This window comes from Lactuca virosa, chromosome 1 (genome assembly GCF_052849685.1).
Source record: "Lactuca virosa cultivar CGN04683 chromosome 1, Lactuca_virosa_CGN04683_v6, whole genome shotgun sequence".
Lineage (NCBI taxonomy): Eukaryota > Viridiplantae > Streptophyta > Magnoliopsida > Asterales > Asteraceae > Lactuca > Lactuca virosa.
In genome coordinates, this window is record NC_136426.1 from 176222383 (window position 1) to 176243451 (window position 21069).

General features: G+C 37.2%; 2 protein-coding genes across 5 annotated transcripts in view; one reads left to right on the forward strand and one right to left on the reverse strand.

The window, feature by feature from the left end:
- LOC145107524 (putative serine/threonine-protein kinase PBL28) overlaps positions 1 to 7537 on the reverse strand; it is a 49311-nt gene extending 41774 nt beyond the window's left edge. Inside the window, exons 1-4 of one of the 4 annotated variants that reach the window (XM_079044445.1) lie at positions 7402 to 7537; positions 6830 to 7124; positions 5894 to 5994; positions 3913 to 4031 (exon numbers count right to left, since the gene is read on the reverse strand). In XM_079044445.1, coding sequence (XP_078900571.1) covers positions 3913 to 4031; positions 5894 to 5994; positions 6830 to 6932 — 323 coding nt within the window. In that variant the 5' untranslated portion in view covers positions 6933 to 7124; positions 7402 to 7537. Of the gene's footprint in view, positions 1 to 3912; positions 4032 to 5893; positions 5995 to 6829; positions 7291 to 7362 lie in introns of those variants that run through there. The other 3 variants (XM_079044430.1, XM_079044420.1, XM_079044438.1) reach the window with 3 other exon arrangements.
- Positions 7538 to 8423: 886 nt separating this feature from the next.
- LOC145124291 (uncharacterized) lies at positions 8424 to 8867 on the forward strand. The gene has a single exon (XM_079059573.1). It carries the CDS (start codon positions 8424 to 8426, stop codon positions 8865 to 8867), a length of 444 nt encoding a protein of 147 aa, XP_078915699.1.
- The last annotated feature ends 12202 nt before the right edge of the window (positions 8868 to 21069 follow it).

Consider the following 21069-nt stretch of genomic DNA (forward strand, 5'->3'; position numbering starts at 1 on the left):
TTAACATCATTTAGAGTTTACGGGAAATGCTACTATAAAAAGAGTTTTAACAATTTAAAACTGTATTACTTCGTTACATTTTACGAAACACACTCATACATTTGGTCTTGGGATTTAAGGCTACATAACATTTTATAAGGAAAATATTGGATTTTTCTTGAGTATTCATTACATTTACAAACAAAGGTTTTTCCAACATTTCATCCAAAAGCTTATGAACTCACCAACTTAATTGTTGACACTCTTTCAAAACTATTTGTATTCTCAGGAAACCAGTAACCAATTGCTTTAGAGGATCAGACGCATGACGTCAATTAATACATTTTTGTCATCATAATATAATTGTTTTTGAAACATGTAAACTCATACTATGGTGTAACTTTTTCAATTATATTTATGATGGTTGTATTTACTATGAGCACTATTATACTCGTTGTTGTGATACTATACATGAAGTCATTCCCACCCGGACGTTTCCGCCATCCTTGGTTTGGGGGTGTGACATTCTGATTTCATTTTACAATTCGTTCGGGATCAAAATGCACATTTTAGTTTTATTTTGAAGTTTGATTCCAATTTACCCTTGATTTTGGTTCAGATCTAAGCTTCGAATTCATTTTTATTTTCGTATAGTTTTGAGCTTTGATTTAAGTTTTGATATTTTAATTTCAAGTTTCTTATTGATCTTTGATTTAATGTTTGATTTTTATTTAGTGCAGGTGGTAGTGGTGGAAGTGGTTATCGAAGGTGAAGGTTGTTAGGTCGCGTAATTTTGATGTATTGTGTATGTGCTTAATGCGAAAGGTTGTATCTTAAGTATTCAATTTGTAATTACAAATGTATTTTTTATTTTGTAGTTATGTACACTAGGATTCACAGCGTTTATTACTTAGTTGTTTAACAATCTATCTTAGCCTTGGTGTCTTGACCTGATTGGCCTTTTCCTAACCGAATCCCTGGTGTGAACCTATATATAAGGGATGTTAGTTGTATAGAGAGTACGTCTTTTTCTAGGTTCTTACAACCTTCTTTATAACTGAACCTTTCATACTCTAATCAAAATCATATCTTATCTACGCCTTTGGTGTTTATTCAGTACAATATTTCAATCATAATTTCTATCTTTTTGAATCTATTTGATCCTACAAGTGGTATCAGAGAAAAGATTTCTTTGAGCTAATTTCAAATCATTGAATACATTCATGTTCTTCGAGATGTTCGTCTATTACATTGTTTTTCTAGATCTGTTTCGCATTTTGCAATCTGTTTGCAATTTGATCTGGAATTCATTGTTCAATTAGTCGTTTTGATTTGAATTCTGTATTTGCTCATAGATTTTATTCTTACTCAAAAATTTCATTTGAAATAATGTCAAAAGATGATTCTCATGTTTTTTTTCCAACTTGCCAAGTAGTATCAGCTCAAACACTCGAATTCATATTCTCATTCCACACAACTATGAAGTTTGGGTGTTACATTTTGAATATTATATTTCTACAATTGAAAACCATCGATCACATATCTTGAAATCAATCACCGAGGGTTCTCATAAATTTATAAAGATGAAGGAAACAGTTGACACACTTGTTGATTTCGAACAACCTCGTGAAAGACATAAATATCTAACAACTGAAAAAAGGATAAGATCGAGAATAATTTAAGAGACAAAATAGATTTACGTTTCTCACTTGCACCAAATACATCCATACTTGTAACTTCATGAAAAACAACACATGAAATTTTGGAACAAATGTAGGAACTCTATTCTGGTGATGACGATCAAACACCCTCAGTGCAAAGAACATTGCTTTTAGAGTTTCGATCCAAGAAACAAAAGACTGGAGAATCAACTAATCATGTTTATGATAGATTAAATAACTTGTCGAGCAGATTAATGAAGCACAATTTCACAAGAAAACGAATCAAAGAAATGTGACTTTTCTGCAAGGACTTCGTGCTTAATGGGAGTCAATAGTGTCAATTGTGAAGGCACCTGGGCAGTTTCAAACCAACAGTCTTGCATAATTTTTTGGTATTCTAAAGTCACATGAAGATCAGTTCATGGAAAGTGCAAAATCAATTGTCGATGCATGTCCTTTGGCCTTAGTTGCAAAAGAGGAAGTTGTGAATGTGAAAGAGTTCAGGGAAAAGAATGTTGTTGTTGATTCAGATTCAAATGCTACGAATGAAGAATTTACTAGTGAAGAAAAAGCTCTTATGGTGAGTAACCCCATGAAATTCTTTAAAAACAATATCTCAAAATTCAAAAAATGGTGGAAACTCAAGATCCGATGATGGAGGTTCAGGTTATACAAGTGGAAATTCCTTTGCTGACAAGAAAAAAGGTGATGGTTCAAAGTCCTTCCAACTAAAAGAAGAAGAGAAGAAAGTGAAGAGTGACTCAGGTTACGATTGCAATTACTGCAATGGAAAGAATCATTTCGCTAAGGGTTATGTTCTTAAGAAGAAGAGTAAGAATAAGCAGAAAGAGAAGGATGAAGCTTACTATGTTTAAAAGATCGATGATCTTACAAATATGAACATTCATGGAAAGGCATTGGTAGTGGTGGAAGACAACAATGAAGATGGGAATATTTAAGTATAGTCAACATACACGGAAGATACGGAGTTTTGTAGACTAACTCACGATGCCCTTTTTGTTACTAACATGTCTACAGGTTCGAAAAAAGAAAAGTGTTTGATTGTGAAAAGTCAAAAAGCTCTGTGAGTCAAGGCCACAACTCTGTTGGTGGAGTTTCTAATGCCATTTCTTATGACATGCTTTTCTACGAAAAGTGCAAGGGAACCCATGGATGCATGACACTGTTGATTTAACTTTTATTGTGAAGACTAATAATGTTAATTCTTGCGAGAGTTATTTTTGGTAGAGTTATTTTTGGTATGTTCCGATAGAAAATGGTAAGGTAACAATAGATCTTTTAGGAAAAAACTTCTTGGAGAGTAAAGGGTATATATATTTCAGAACCTTTAAATGTAGTGAATGCTTCAAAAGATGTAGAAAATTTGGATGATCGGATTACAAATCGTGAATCTAGTTTTACTAATCAAAAAGGCAAATCTAAGAAAGTTAATCAAGTTGTTCAGAACAAAAAGGATAAGAAAGAAAGGTTTCAAGCTAAGAAAGAAAGATACAAAATGAATTTGAAAGATACGGAGAGTTTTTGGAAACAACAAGAGAATGTATCAAATTCTATTAATGTTTATAAATTACAAAATGTTGATTGTTCTTGTTCATGTTCAAAATCATATGTGCAAAATTCGAAGTCTAACAATTCATCCGGGTTTTCTAATCAAAAAAATTATTCACAAAAATCTGAAAATTACAAGGTTAAATTCGATCCAAATTCTTAGTACCATAAAATTACTTAATCAAAAAGATTTGTGACATAAACAAATGTTCAAAAGAAGGTTGTTGCAAAACAAAATTTTGTTCTAAAGAAAGATATTTCAAAACAAAAATCAATTTCAAAGAAGGTTGTTGAAAAACAACAGGTTGAAGAAAAGGAATATCCAATTCATTTGATAGCAAAAGCTAAGGCTTTCATTGAGAAGCAATGTAGTTTTGTGGAAATAAATCTTTGTGACATAAAGACCAAAGTTTTCAAAATATTGAAAGATGTGAATATTGTTCCGATTATGAAATCATTTTGGATAGATATGACATAAAGGTCAGTATCGATTGTGGTTGAGAGAGAGAGAGAGAGAGAGAGAGAGAGAGAGAGAGAGAGAGAGAGAGAGAGAGTTGTGGTCCCTTTCTCTTTAACGTTAAAATTAAAGTTAAATATACAATTTTATAAAAGGCAAAATTGGTTTTTTTTAAGTTGAAAGAGACCACATGAACCATTTTTGCAATTATCTCAAAATAAAAAGATGACAGAAGAATATGATTACCGATCGTATTTATAAGCATTTTGCAACCTTTGCATGTGCTTTCCATAAAAATTCTGATAAAACACTTTCATTTCATAAGAATCAGACCTTCTTTTTCCTCCTAATGTTAGGTCATGTTGCTGAAAGAAGTATAGAGATGGAGATCATTATCAAAAAAAAAAAAAAAAAAAAAAGTGGAAAAAAAGCATCGTTACTAAAACCAAGATGGCGATTTCCACACTTGCTCAATTTTTGAAAGGAAACTAATGATGCCACCGGGCTCACCTCCATCATTTTTTTTAAAGTATTCTAAGTATATAACCGAAGAAACACTTTTTTTTGCTACCAAATTATAGTCCGGGATATATTTCAATGCATGAGATACTAATCATAAATGATAGAATATGCATATCACCCAAAAAAGAAAACTAATGAAACTTAACAACTCCATTTTTACAAACATCAGAATACTACCAAAAACAAAATGCAGTGGAAGAGAATTCTCTATCTAAACAGAAAGCATATGCAAATAGCAAATAAGTAAAAAGAAAGCAAACGTCAGAAACACGATGGTCCTACTACACAGATGGCTCAATATTTTTTGCGTACAGCAATTTCAGTTGGTAGAAAAGGCCTAACCTATAAATCACTTAAATTACATTTTCTTACACTTATTACCTAACATGTGGGAATTAGAAGTTTGTTGGAGTTATTGCTAGGTTACTTAGTGATCAATATATAATTCAATGTATTTTATTTAGAGGTGTCATGTAGTACTTTCTTATTCATTCAAACAACACTTTTATTTGAAACAGATCGAATTCAAGATCCAGGAAATTACAATATTATTGTTTCGGTTCCATGAAAGCGTGCCTCTAAGATCAGATTCAGCCTGTATTGAAATTGATCAGTCAATGATTAATCCTGGACTAGTTCTAGCAGATGAGTTAGTTCTATCATGAGAATGAACTGGAAGGAAGAAACTAAGCAGAAGCATTACGCTCTGATTCCATATTGCATGGCACAAATCTGTGAATTCAGATTTGGATGAGAAGTCAAGAAGACCAAATGGTGAAATTGAGAAAATCAAATCTCTGTTTGAATGAATAAGAAAGTATTAAATGACACCTCTGTATAAAATACCTTGACGTATTGAGTAAGACGTATTAAGGGAGTAACCAGAGTAAATTACACGAATGGTCCCTATGGTTAATTTGGGGTAATTTGCACGTTTGGTCTCTAACTTATTTTTTTAACTCGGAAGGTACCTACGGTTTATTTTTGTTGTGCACTTGGTCCTGTCTTACCTAAAAAGACTATTTTACCCTTGATTTTTTAAATTATTTAAATAAACACACCCCCAACCTCACTTCCACCTCACATCACCTTACCTTACCTACTCCATCTTATTTAAATAAATTAAAAAATCAATGACAAAATAGTCTTTTTAGGTAAGACAGGACCAAGCGTGCAACAAATTACAAAAACAAACCGTAGGTACCTTCCGAGTTAAAAAAATAAGTTAGTGACCAAATGTGAAAATCACCCCAAACCATAGGGACCATTCGTGTAATTTACTGGAGTAACCAAACTATAACTCTAGGGAACGTCTAATTCCCACATGTTAGGTGCTAAACTTGCATTTATTAGATTGATTTCCTTTTTTTCCTTGTCACTAGAGGAGTAGAGGTTAGGTTAGGTAAATGTATATGGAGTTACCACTTGGGCTTATTTGAATGTTTAAACTTTAAACACTCTAAACATCTCTGACTCCTAAATTCTCATGATCGAATAAGATTTTTTGAACTTTCCACTATAAAACTTCTTTCCTTCTTTGTTTGAAATTTCTATTTACAACTAAGAGAAACATTTACCACAATTTTGCATCAAAATTCCTTACCTGCATAGGGTTGCTTTGTTTCAAAAATTTCCATGACTATAGAGACATGAGAGAAAACATAGTAACTGATGAAAGATGGAAAAACAAATAACAAGTGCATACCCTTTCTAGGCGCTCAAGGAGGGCATTCTTGAATTGAAGAACGCCATGGCCAATGGATGCAGGATCTAGTTTCTGAGCTTTCTCAAACGCATAGAACAGACCTAATTATGAATACAAAAATTAAAGTTTCTGAGCTTTCTCAAACGCATAGAACAGACCTAGTCATATGCCATTCTAAAAAGAAAGAAAGCAGCACTTAGGTATACCCACATGTATGCATCAGTATTATATATATCGATGATAAAAGTAATTTTATGAAACAGGAATTCCACTTTAATTAGTATATTTGCACTGGTTGCCAAAAAAACTATACGCCATCATCATGATAATTGATAAAGTAATTCCATGAAAACTTATATTGATCTCTTGAATCTTGATACAGAGATTTCAGCAAATTCTGCTACACTTCTTACAAAAAAAAAAAAAAAAAAAAAAAACTTTGTTGATGAAATTGTTGTACTAATGAGGTAAACCCTCCAATGTTATTTATCACTGGTGAATATTGCAAGGAAGCTTAGACATTACATTCATACAATTAATATCAGTCGTCATACAATCTATCAAACTCAAATCACCATTTCTATGTCACTTACTAAAAAGGAAAAAAGAGAAAAAAAAATTAGAAAAGAAAAATGAATTCCTTCTTTCAATTTAGGTGTGAGGAACTTGACCATGTCCTCCTCAGAATTGTGGTCACAATTGAAGGTGTTTCCTTCTTCCTAATGATTGTAGCACAATCTTTCTCTGACTCAAATTACAAATATATATGTACTATTTTTTAATGTCATCCAACTTATATTTCTTTTTATTCCTATAATACATTTAAATAAAACTACATTGCTGTGATTTGAGACTTGCTAGCATCAAGGTGTGTGTATTGCAAACTTTTAAAAACACATATGAGTCTGTAAACTTTATGCTGTTAATAAAACTTACAAAAGTAGGCAACCCTTGGATTTTCTGATTCAATTTCATCGGCAACACGAAGAATAGGTGCAATCTCAACAACAAGAGATGAAGGAACCTTCTCACTATCCATAATACCCTCCCCACCTAAATTACAATCTATTTGAGTCGCCCAAGAAGGTTCTTGTCTCTTTTAAGCCCTTGTTTCTCCAAAAATTGTCTTATAGCAGGGCTTGAACGCAACACAGTTTCAACTTTTTAAAGAGACAAGAACACTTCGTATCCACAGTCAACCAGTGGATTAAATTCTTTCAAAACTCTGCAACTAATCATAAAAATAAGAACTTTGAATCTCTTTATCGTTATGATATATATTACTAAAATAAATCACAAGAAACCCAATTCGTCTAAAATATCATATTACTAATAACTTAAAATTTTCAATCTTATCTCCCATTCATCTTATAATTGAGAATATCAAAATCCATTGATTAGTTTTATCAAATCTTGACAGTGATACGATCATACTGAAAGAGAAAAGAAACCTACGATTTTGAACTTACAAAGTAAGTGAAAGCGTCAAACTTCCACAGAAAACAAACCTCTCAACACCATAGTGATTGTTTTGCTAAATAAAGAGGCTTTTAGGTCAATAATTGTACGAAGTAAGAACCGAGAGCATCTGCAATGCTAACTTCGTGTTACTTTCGTTCCATATCCCATTCAAATTAAGTAGTTAAATAATAAAAACAAGCTGACCTTTGAATTTGAGGAGAGGATTGACTTATTCCTGAGGATATAAAACTTTGTTAACACGACTTTACCAACCCCATCGCATCAGCTTTCTAGAAATCATTTTATGTATTAATTACCAACCCCACTACATCAGTTTTCTAAAAATCATTTTTTTATAATATCTCATAAGGCAGAGCCAAGTGTACCGAGCACCACCTCAGCCTCTTCTTTGCCCATGTCAACACCCTGCATAGGAGAGAGACTCACAGCCTTCCCGAGGAAGACATTTTTTCTTCACTTGCCGAGCTTGAGGGGTTGGGTGCTCGTGTTGGCGGATAATTCAAACTTGAAAGAGACGTTGCAAGACCAAGTCAAGCGCTTAGTTTTAGGAGTCAGAAGTCCCAGTCAGTGGAATAAAGTGGAAGCTTTTTTCTTCCAGTATTTTAGCTCAGTTTGTTATCTTTTCTAGCTATAAATAGGTTGCTTTCTTTGCTTGTACTTGGTATCTTAACTCAAATTAATAAACAAGTATTTCTCTACCGTATACTCTATTTCCAACATTGTGGTATCAGAGCACAAGAGCACAGAGTGTAAACACGAGAGAAGGTGAGTTAAGAGCACAGAGTGTAAACAGAAGAGAAGGTGAGTTAAGCAACACAAATGGTTAATGCATCAAATGCTATGGCCTCTACGCAACCACTGATTCCGGTATTCAAGGGAGAAGGGTACCAGGAGCATAAGAATGATGACCCTCCTCAAATCACATGATCTATGGGAGCTACTTAATCAAGGCTACTCAGAAGACGACGTAGAAGAAATCGTTTTGCGAGAAAATAGGAAGAAAGATGCTAAGGCACTTGCCATCATTTAGCAAGCGGTACACGATAGTATGTTCTCTAGAATAGTAGCAGCCACCGGTGCTAAAGAGGCATGGACCATACTTCGAGAAGAATTTCATGGATATTCAAAAGTTGCTGTGATCAGACTCAAATCACTACGAAGAGACTTCGAAAATCTAGTTATGCGAGAAGAAGAAGCGATAGCTGATTTCCTTTCGCGTTGCATGGATATTGTTAGTCAGATGAGGTCCTATGGCGAAACAATCAGTAAACATACAATTGTCGAGAAAGTGCTCAGGAGCTTGCCTCAAAGATTTGATCATGTAGTTGCATCAATTGAAGAATCCAAAATTTTGGCTGAAGTCTCATTCAACCAACTCATGGGTTCCTTACAATCCCATGAGGCCAGAATTAAACGATCGCCGGTGAAGGTTGAAGAAAGAGCGTTTCAAGCGCACTCTCCACAAACAAGTAGAGGGCAAAGGTACAGTTAAAGTATAGACAGACAATGGGAATATGAAATCCATGCATGACGTACAATATGTACCAGATTTGGGGTACAACCTGCTTAGCGTGGGACAAATGATGCGAGCCGGCTATGCTGTACACTTTGAAGGTGAGACTTCTGTCATTAGCAAAGCACAAGAACCCTTGATCACCATTGAGATAACAGGAAACAACATGTTTCCTCTTGATCTCTCGAAAGTCAAAAGCCTCGCACTTGCAGCTGCAAACAAAACGGAAGAATCGTGATTGTGGCATCTCTGCTACGGTCACTTGAATCAGCAAGGATTAAAGCTTCTAGTTGACAAGAACATGGTACATAGTTAAAAAGAAGAATGAATTGGCTTAAATATTCCCGTACTAATATTATTGATATATATATATATATATATATATATATATATATATATATATATATATATATATAACAATTACACAGGGAGATCCATAAGAATCGGTTCTCTGAAGCTACACAAAAGCTTCTAGATAATTACAACAATCTAATCTAGTTATCTATTTATTATTTGAATTATGTGGATAACCCTTCTCTTTACATTCCCCCTTAATCTTAACTACTACAAGGTTAAGATTGGACTTCATACGATCCAGCATCTGACGGGTAACCGGTTTAGTGAATCCATCAGCTATATGATCTTTTGAAGAAATAAAACGAACATCAAGTGCCCTCATGGCTACCTTCTCTCTGACAAAATGGAAATCGACTTCAATGTGTTTTGTTCTTGCATGGAATACCGGATTCGCGGTTAGATAGGTGGCACCCAAGTTATCACACCGTAGAACAGGTGGTCTTGGTTGACAATCTCCAAGCTCCTTGTACCCATATCACCTCCGCTGTACCATTAGCCAATGTATTATACTCAGCCTCCGTACTTGAGCGTGACACTGTGGGTTGTTTACGAGAACTCCACGAAATCAAATTTGGACCTAAAAACACAGCAAATCATCCGGTAGATCTACGATAATCCAAACAGCCAGCCCAATCGGCATCTGTAAAAACACTTAACAGTGTGGAACCAGACTTTCGAATATTGAGCCCAGTATTGATCGTGCCCTTTACATATCTAAGTATTCGTTTTACCGCTTCCCAATGCATATCTGTTGGTTTGGAAAGATATTGACATACCTTGTTAACTGCAAACGAAATATCAGGCCGAGTTAGAGTAAGATATTGCAATCCTCCAACCATGCTTCTATACTTGAAAGCATCATCATCACTCAACAACTTCCCATAATCTTTTGAAAGTTTATCTGTGACAGACATGGGGGTTGAGACACTCTTACAATTCTCCATGTGAGCTTGATGTATGAGATCAGTCGCATATTTTTGTTGAAACACGTTGATTCCCCTTGAATTGTGAGTGACTTCAATCCCAAGAAAATACTTGAGGCGACCAAGATCTTTGAGTGGAAAAGCCGATGAAAGATTACTAATAAGTTGGTCAACAATGTGTTGAGAGGAGCCAGCAATAACTATATCATCCACATACACCAACATGTAGATAGTATGATGACCATGATGAAACAAAAACAACGAATTATCAGCTCTAGAGGAGCGAAAACCAAGATGATGAAGTTTTTCATTGAGACGAGAAAACCACGCACGGGGTGATTGTTTTAGCCCATAGATAGATTTTCGAAGCCTGCAGACATAATGCTGATGTGTGGTATCTTCAAAACCAGGAGGTTGTTTCATATAAACATCTTCATTTAAGAACCCATGCAAAAACGCGTTGTTGACGTCAATCTGTCGGAGATGCCAATTTTTAGAGACAGCCAGAGCAAGTACGAATCGAACCGTAGTTGGCTTTACAACTGGGTTGAACGTGTCTTGGTAATCAATACCGTATTGTTGGGTAAACCCACGTGCCACCAAGCATGCCTTGTGTTTGTCTAGTGAACCATCCGGATTTAGTTTGGTTTTAAAAATCCATTTGCATCCAACAATGTTAGCCCCATTTGGTCGCGGTACTAATGACCAAGTGTTATTCTTTTGTAGGGATGCAAATTCGTCTTCCATAGCACTCCGCCACTTTGGATCAGATAAGGCCAACTGATGTGATGTTGGTTCAGCAAGGAAGGCCCTCCTGTTGGGATTATAGATAATTGTACCATCATTAAACCGTTTAGGAAAAGATTTTCCAGCTCTTCCTCGTGTGATGATACCAGATGGGGCGACTGGTGGGCTGACCAGAGTGCCTGGTGGAGTGGCCGGAGCAGGAGACATAGATTGGGGTTCATTGGAAGCTGTACCACCGGCTGTAGAAGTTGTACCGTCAGTAGTAGCTGTGACAGTGGGTACCATATCTGAAGTTGCAGGTTCACTTGTAGATGGTGGTGAAATCGTGGAAATTGGCATTGTATGTGTATCAGTAGACGTTCCAGGCATTGAGTTATTCATTGGAACTGTAGCTGCATGAACAAGGTTAGCTAATAACAAGGATGTATCATATTTTCTCATGTGGTCATTCATGATATTAGGTTCTGTTTGAGGAAACTCGACACTCAACAACGATGGTGATGGAGTGTCTGACACAGTAGTTGCAAAAGGAAACCTAGACTCATCAAATACCACATCCCTAGAGATATAAATTCAACCAGTTTGCTTATCGAGACATTTGTACCCTTTATGCATAGAGCTGTAACCCAAGAAAACACATATAGTAGATCGAAAAGAAAGTTTGTGTGTGTTGTATTTTCGAAGACTTGGCCAGCAACCACAGCCAAAGGTGCGCAAGAAATTATAATCAGGTGTGATATTTAAAAGGCGTGTGATAGGAGTAGAATTATGAATAACGGGACTAGGCATGAGGTTAATTAAATAACAAGACGTTAGGAAAGCTTTGTCCCAATATTTGAGAGGAAGTGAGGAGTGTGCTAATAAGGTCAAGCCGATTTCAACAATATGACGATGTTTTCGTTCCGCCATACCGTTTTGTTGGGAGGTATGTGGGCACGATACTCGATGAGAAATTCCACATTGCTGAAAGTATTTGTGGAGTTTGTGATATTCACCCCCCCCCAATCTGATTGTACAGTACGAATTTTGGTGTTTAACAAACGTTCAACATGTTTTTGAAAGGTATAAAAAACTTGTTCAACATCAGACTTTTGTTTAATGCAATAGATCCAAGTATAACGACTGAAATCATACAAGAAACTAACATAATATTGAAAAACACCACTAGAAACTTGAGTTGGTCCCCAAACATCAGTGTGGACAAGCTCAACAGGTGATGAAGTAACATGAACATAATTATTGTAAGGAAGTTGGTGACTCTTTGCACGTTGACACGCATCACAAACTAATGACTCATTGCTAAACGAAAAACCTAAATTATTTAACTTCAAAACCGACTTGACCATTGCTGGTGTAGGATGACCAAGACGTTTGTGCCACTGAAATGATGAAACTTTGGTGGTTGAACCGACATAACGAGGAGAATGACGAATAGGCACCGGGAACAAGCCTCGTTTACTTCTACTGATTAGTAGAATTTTCTTTGTGAGAATGTCCTTAACAAAGAAAACATCAGGATATAGTTCAATAAACACATGATTATCATTGACAAGTCTATTTGCAGAAAGAAGATGTTTGTTAATTTGTGTGACATGTAATATATTTTTGAGAGCAAGTGGTCGTCCTAGACTTGGAATTTTTGAATGACCAACATGAGAGATATGCAAAACTGTGCCATTATCCACCTAGACTTAATCATTGCCTTGATAGCATTCAGGTATGGAAAGGTGATCAAGATCGCTTGTTAGATGGTATGTTGCTCCAGTATCGAGGTACCAATTTTGATCATTGGTATAACTTCCAAATGTGGCACTATTTCCACCACGGTATTCCTCGCTTTGGTATGAATGATTAAAGCGATTGCGACAGTTCACGGCTGTGTGTCCCGGTATTCCACACACTTGACATCTTGGGCCTCCTCCATACCTTCCTCTGCCACGTCCTCGTCCACGATTTCCATTGTTTCGGTAGTGATTGTTGCGCTGATTACTGTTGTTGTGCCCCATAATTTGCTTGGGGTTTTCGAGGATTGTTGGATTCCTGTTTGGTGGCCGAGTTTGCAGAGGATACAAAATCTGTTGACCCATTCATTGCTGTTGTTTGAGCTTCATGGGCGATCAGGTAGGAGTAAAATTCTGAAAGTTTAACTTCTTGATTGTTGCTTAGAACTGTGATGGCTGTAAACAAGTCTCCATGCCCTGGGCCTAAACCGGCTAGGATATACCCAATGACTTCTTCATCAGTCATGAGATGACCAATATTGGCCATGGTATCTGCCAATGATGTCATCTTTTGATAATATTCACCTTTCTTTGTGTTAGAGAGTTGAGTACGAATCTGGATAGAGTTACCTTTGTGTTGAGCCGATAACATTGTTTGAAGAGAGTTCCACAACTGATTAGACGTGTCTGTGCAACGCGTGAGTTGAGATAGGACTTCTTCGGTCAAGGAGGATAGCAATCCACCGAGAATAGCTTGATCCTGGGTTGTCGCTTTGATGTGCTGCATCTCTGGTACCGACAGTGATCTTAACTGCCGGCATGGCTGTGGTTCCATCCAGGTATCCGAACAGTTTGACACCACGCAAGATTGGGACAACCTATGCTTTCCAGAGCAGAAAGTTTGTGCGGGTGAGTTTGCATGTTATTGCTGTAGCAATTTTTGAAGAATTAATGAATGTAGTGGCCATGGTTGTCGATGATTTGAGAAGGGTTAATTGAAAACGGAAGAAAAACCCCAGAAATTGGGCTCTGATACCAAGTTAAAAAGAAGAATGAATTGGCTTTGTTAGGATCGAAACACGAACACGAAACTCTCTCTCTCAGCTCACGAATTATAGATTAACAAGAACACAAAGATTTAAGGTGGTTCGGTCTATTTCTGACCTACGTCCACACGAGGGTAACTTGGAGTTTTTATTTATCTTCAGTGATGTTGGTTTGTAATTTACAAAATACAGAGTAATCTCTTATATAGAGATGGAAATAAGAAGTAGTCAAAAAAACACAGCCGGGTCTTCAACCAGACTTTAAGAAAAAAGCCTCAAAACATGGTCCGTAAGAACCGGATCACCATTCCTTTTTAATCAACATTTTTGACTAACTTTTCTGTGGATTCACACTCAACAATCTCCCACTTGAAGCCACAAAACAATCTTCACTTGTGCTTCAACTGTGCATCTGTATTTCTGTAAAACACTTTTGATCTTGACTCCATCCTAGTTACCCGACCTTCTCTTCAATTATCCTGAAGGCCAGTTGAAGCTATGCAAAGCTTCAACTTTTCTAAGGTGACAACCTTAGTCAACATATCAGCTGGATTTTCAGTTCCTTTGATCTTATTCAACTTCAGAGTGCCATCATTAATTCTTTCTCTGATGAAGTGATATCTCAGCTGTATGTGCTTTGTCTTCGAATGGAAGACGGGATTCTTTGCAAGATGAATTGCAGTTTGATTGTCACAAAATAATGCACAATCATCTTGTTCTTTGCCAAGTTCGTTGAGAAAATTCTTCAACCATATAAGCTCTTTGCTTGCTTCAGCAACTGCCATATACTCTGCTTCTGTGGTTGAAAGGGCAACACTTTTCTGTAGTTTGGACATCCAACTTACTGCAGTGCCGCCCACTGTAAAGACATACCCTGTGGTGCTTTTGTATGAATCTTTACAACCACCAAGATCTGCATCTGCATAACCATTCAGAACTACGTCTTTTCCCTTAAAATTTAATGCCGTCTTTGAAGTCCCTTTCAAGTATCTCAACAACCATTTAACTGCTTCCCAATGTTCTCTTCCCGGATTGGACATGAATCTACTAACAACTCCCACTGCATGAGCTATATCTGGTCTCGTGCATACCATTGCATACATGAGGCTACCAACTGCGGATGCATAAGGAACTTTAGCCATTTCTTTCTTGTCTTCATCTGATCTGGGTGACTGAGCTTTAGAAAGCTTAAAGTGACTTCCCAAAGGTGTGCTTCTGATCTTGGCATCTTTAAGGCTGAATTTCTCTAATACTTTCTCAAGGTACTTTTCTTGAGATAGTGTTAAAGAACCATCTTTGTTTCTGAATATACTCATCCCGAGTATTTTCTTTGCAGCTCCCAAGTCTTTCATTTCGAACTCTTCAGACATCTGTTTCTTCAACTTCTTGATCTCTGACATGTCTGAACCGGCAATCAACATATCATCTACATAGAGTAGTAGAATGATATAAGAACCCTTAAACTTCTTGATGTAACAACAATGATCATTGTCACATCTCTTGTAACCAACTTTTCTCATGAAGTTATCGAACTTCAAATACCATTGTCTGGGTGCTTGTTTCAGACCATACAAACTCTTCTTCAATTTACACACCAAGTTTCCTTTGCCTTTATCCTGAAAACCCTCTGGTTGTGTCATGTAAATGTCTTCATCTAGGTCACCGTGTAGAAAAGCTGTCTTGACATCTAGTTGCTCTAGATGCAAACTTTCTGCTGCTACAATACTGAGAACAAGTCTGATAGTGGTCATCTTCACTACTAGAGAGAATATTTCATTGAAATCAATTCCTTCTTTCTGTTGAAAGCCCTTGACTACTAATCTTGCTTTGTACCGTTTGGTACCATCATGTTCATCCTTGACCCTGAAAACCCATTTATTCTGAAGAGCCTTCTTCCCAACTGGAAGCTTTGTTAAGTGCCATGTGTTGTTCTTCTCAAGCGACTTCATTTCATCTTTCATTTCTAGCTCCCACTGCAATGAATCTTTCAACCCTATAGCTTCAGAGTAACACTGGGGTTCACCGTTTTCTGTCAAAAGAATGTAGTTGACAGATGGTGAGTATTTGTTTGGTGGTCTTGTGACTCTGGAAGATCTTCTTAGTTGAACTTGAGGTGTGACTGGGGACTCTGGAGTTGGAGGACTGGTTTCTTCATCTTTAGAATCATTACTGGAATTATCCCCTGAGCTCCCACTGTCAGTTGAATCATCCCCAGATTCAGGGATTTCGACTGGAGCTTCTTTCTTCTTTTCAACACCTTCAAACTCAACATACTCCTTCTGATCTTCTGGACTTTTGTTGTTTCTGTCTTTGTATAACTCGGCTTCGTTAAAGGTGACATTCTTGCTTCGGATTATCTTTCTGCTCTCACTATCCCAGAGCCTTTAACCCATTTCATCCGACCCATAACCAATGAATGTACACTTCTTGGTCTTTGAATCAAGTTTATCCCTGTCACCATCTTTTAACAAACTGTAAGCAGTACAACCAAAGACTTTCAGGTGTTTGAGACTTACTTCCTTCCCTTGCCACATTTCTTCTGGTAATTTAAAATCCAAGGGAACACACGGTGAACGGTTGATCAAGTAGGCTGCAGTATTAACTGCATCAGCCCAAAATGTCTTAGGTAAACCAGAATTCAACCTCATGCTTCTAGCCCTTTCATTCAGAGTTCTATTCATTCTTTCAGCTACACCATTCTGCTGAGGGGTTCCTGGGACCGTCTTGATCATCTTTATCCCTTGCTTGGCACAATAGTCAACAAACTCCTTGCTTATGTATTCACCACCATTATCCGACTTCAGGCATTTTACCTTCAAATCAGTTTCATTTTCAACAGCAGATTTCCATATCTTAAAAGTATCAAATACATCAGATTTATTTTTAAGAAAATAGACCCATACCTTGCGTGTTGAATCATCGATAAAGGTTACATAGTAGTTTTTGCCTCCTAGAGATGAAACTGGCGTTGGTCCAAATACATCCGAGTGAACAAGCTCCAACTTCTGAGCTTTCGGTGTCTTCCCCGTTTTTACAAAAGTAACCCGCTTTTGTTTCCCGAGAACACAAGATTCACAAAATTCAGTTTCGACTTTCTTCAAGTCTGGAAACTTTCCTTTCTGAGCCAACATCTTCAATCCCTTATCGCTCATGTGTCCGAGTCGTTGGTGCCATAAATTAGATGGACTCAGATTGGTGGTTACTGCATGAACACCATCACCAGGTATCTCTACCATGTATAGAGTGCCTTTCTTCTTTCCTTTGGCAATCACCAAGTTGCCTTTGATCACTTTCCATTGTCCACCCCCAAAGTGAACATTAAACCCTTCATCATCCAATTTTCCAACTGAAATCAACTTTCTCCTTAAGTTTGGGATAACCCTGACATCTTTCAATGTCCAGTTGGTTCCCATGGAGGTCTTCAAATCTACGTCCCCAATACCCGTAACATCAAGCACTTGATCATCGGCCAAACGAACTTTGCCAAGATCACATGTTTGTAGGTTCTTGACCATATCTGGGCATGAGACGGCATGGAAAGAAGCACCCGAATCCATAATCCAGGATTCCACTGAATTCTCAACACAGCATATGAGAAAATCTCCCGATTCTTCAGAGGATACATTGTTTACTTCTTTCTTTTCAGCTGGTAGTTTTGGGCATTGGCTTCTAAAGTGACCCTTTTCTTTGCAATTCCAACATTCAATATCTTTTCGGTTCTTGGAATGCCCCCTTTTTCTGGACTTTGATCTGCCTCGACTACGTCCTCTTTCGTTTCTTCTTCCTCTACTTTCTGTATGCAATAAAGAACTAGAACTAGAACTAGAAGTCTCACCATTGCTTCTCCGTCTGATATCTTCACTTACAATCAAGTCACGAATACTCTCGAAAGTGAGTTTAATAGTGCCGGATGCACTACTAACAGCTGTGACGGTGCCTGACCAACTATCGGGCAAAGATGATAAAAGGAGGAGCGCTTGTACTTCATCTTCAAACTTTATTGCAACTGAGGCTAAACGAGAGATAATCGAGTTAAACTCGTTTATGTGAGCGGTAACTGACATGCCTTCCTTCATTTTGGTGTTAACCAATTGTTTGATGAGGAACACTTTGTTGGAAGCGGACGGCTTCTCGTACATGTTGGACAAAGCCTTAAATACTCCATAAGTAGTTGTTTCATTAACAATGTTATACGCAACACTCTTTGCCAATGAAAGCCTAACTACACCCAAGGCTTGTCGATCCAACAACTTCCATTCTTCATCATACATGTCATCCGGTTGTTCGCCCAACATAGGCAAATGCAAACTTTTCTGATACAACATATCTTCAATTTGCATCTTCCAAAATCCATAATCGGTTCCATCAAACTTGTCAATTTTGATTTTACCATCTTCTGCCATTTTTGCAATTTTCTGAAAGAACAGGGACCTGTCTTGCAATTTTCTGAAACTTCAAGGACCAAATATGAGTTTTTCAAATTCTGCTACAGTGTCGTCTTCTCCGGCAGGTCTCCGGCGTACAGTGTCGTCTTCTCCGGCAAGGCTCCGGCGTACAGTGTCGTCTTCTCCGACAAGGCTCCGGCGCTACAGTGTCGTCTTCTCCGGCGAACTGGTTTTCCCGGTCACTATTCCGGCGAACCTTTGACCGGCGATTTGGACGTCTTCCGGTGGTCGAAAAATTCAGAAAAAAATATTTTCGGAATCTTCAGAACGAGACCTTTCCAACGGTATACACCAAAATCGTTTTTGACGAAAACAAATTTCGACCAAAAAACTGAAAATCACCTTCTGGAGCTAAACCAACGCTCTGATACCACTTGTTAGGATCGAAACACGAACACGAAACTCTCTCTCTCTCAGCTCACGAATTATAGATTAACAAGAACACAAAGATTTAAGGTGGTTCGGTCTATTTCTGACCTACGTCCACACGAGGGTAACTTGGAGTTTTTATTTATCTTCAGTGATGTTGGTTTGTAATTTACAAAATACAGAGTAATCTCTTATATAGAGATGGAAATCAGAAGTAGTCAAAAAAACACAGCCGGGTCTTCAACCAGACTTTAAGAAAAAAGCCTCAAAACATGGTCCGTAAGAACCGGATCACCATTCCTTTTTAATCAACATTTTTGACTAACTTTTCTGTGGATTCACACTCAACAGGCTTAAATATTCCCGTAGGTATATTATTGATATATATATATATATATATATATATATATATATATATATATATATATATATATATATATATATATATATATATATATATAACAATTACACATGGAGATCCATAAGAATCGGATCTCTGAAGCTACACAACAACTTCTAGATAATTACAACAATCTAATCTAGTTATCTATTTATTATTTGAATTATGTGGATAACCCTTCTCTTTACACACAGTTTACCATAAATTAGCAAAACAGACTTGTGTGAAGGTTGTATTTATGGGAAGCAGCCCAGACAGTCATTTCCTTCTGGAGGCGCGTTAAGAGCTTCAAGTCCACTTGACTTGGTGCATGATGATATTTGTGGTCCCATGCAAGCTAAATGATTTGGAGGTATTATGTATTTTCTACGCTTTACTGATGATTATACACGTATGAGTTTGGTATACTTTCTAGAACACGAAGGAGAGGCATTTGCTCAATTCATGTTTTTTAAAGCCAAGGTAGAAAAGAAAATTGAGAGGCACATTAAGACACTAAAGACAGACAACGGTGGAGAATTTATGTCAAAAGAATTCATTTCCTTTTGTGATACGAATGGAATACATAGAGAGCTCACTGTTCCTTACACCCCTGAGCAGAACGGGGTGGCGGAAAGAAAGAACAGGACCGTAGTTAAATGGGTTTGAGCATGTTGAAAGAGAAAATGGACTATCCAATCAGTTCTGGGCTGAAGCAGTGGCAACATCTGTATACATACTCAATCTCTCACCTACCAAAGTTGTGATGAATCACAAACCATTCCAAGCATGGAGCGGAATCAAACCATCGGTAAGACATTTACGAGTCTTTGGATTAGTAGCATATGCTTTGATTCCATCTCAGGTACGACAAAAGTTAGATGAAAAATCAATAAAATGTATCTTTTTTGGATACTCAACACAGTCTAAAGCATATCGGTTGTACAATCCTCAAAATGGGAAGATCATTACTAGAAGAGATGTAATAGTGAATGAAAATGAGAAGTGGAGCGGGGGAAAAATGAAATCTTACATCAGGTGCTTATCCAAGTTGATCCGGTCGAAGACCAAGCAAATCCTCTGTCACATGCTGCAACTCCAAGCACTCCATCTACACCACAAACACAACCTAGTTCTACCTCAGAGGGAGAATCAACAGATAGTTCTCCTCCTCGAAAGTTTCGATCCTTAAGGGATCTATATGCATCATGCCAGTTCACTTTTGTAGCAACTAAACAAGATACATATGTTGATGCATCAAGAAAAGAAGAGTGGCACCAAGCTATGAAAGAGGAGATAACTTATATCAACAGAAACGGAACATGGCAACTTGAAGAATTCCCACCAGGTAAGAAATCTCTTGGTGTAAAATGGGTTTTTAAAACCAAATGTGGTGCAGATGGTGAGTTAATCAAGCATAAGGCACGCCTTGTAGTGAAAGGTTACGCACAAGAGAAAGGAGTGGATTTTGAAGAAACCTTTGCTCCAGTAGCAAGGTTCGAAACAACACGCATGATACTAGCCTTAGCAGCTCAACGACAATGGATAATCAGTTCGATGTTAAGTCGGCATTCCTAAATAGCGACCTAGTGGAAGAATTCTATGTCGATCAACCAAAAGGATTTATCGTGAAAGGAGAAGAAAGAAAGGTTTACAAGCTACGTAAAGCACTCTATGGGCTTAGGCAAGCGCCAAGAGCGTGGTACATCAAATTTGATCATCATCTTAAAAAGAAAGGTTGTGACAGAAGTGAAAATGAACAAACATTGTATGTGAAGAAAACAGATACGCCAGACTGTCTAATTGTTAGTATGTATGTAGACGACATCATCTACACCAGCTCCTCGAAAGCAATGGTTGAAGAATTCAAAGGTCAGATGAAGGGAGTGTTTGACATGAGTGACATGGGGATATTACAATATTTTCTTGGTTTAGATGTACAACAAAACAAGAAAGGAATATTCATACGTCAAAAAATACGCAAAAGAACTTCTTTGTAGAATGGGAATGCAGAACTGTAGTGTTGCTGAAACACCAATGAACGTAAATGAAAAACTGAGACTAGAGGATGGAGAAGAAAGGGTTGATCCTACAAGATACAGAAGCATGGTTGGAGGCTTAATTTATCTGACTCATACAAGACATGACATTTCTTTTCAGCTGGAATGGTGTCAAGGTTCATGCATCAACCATC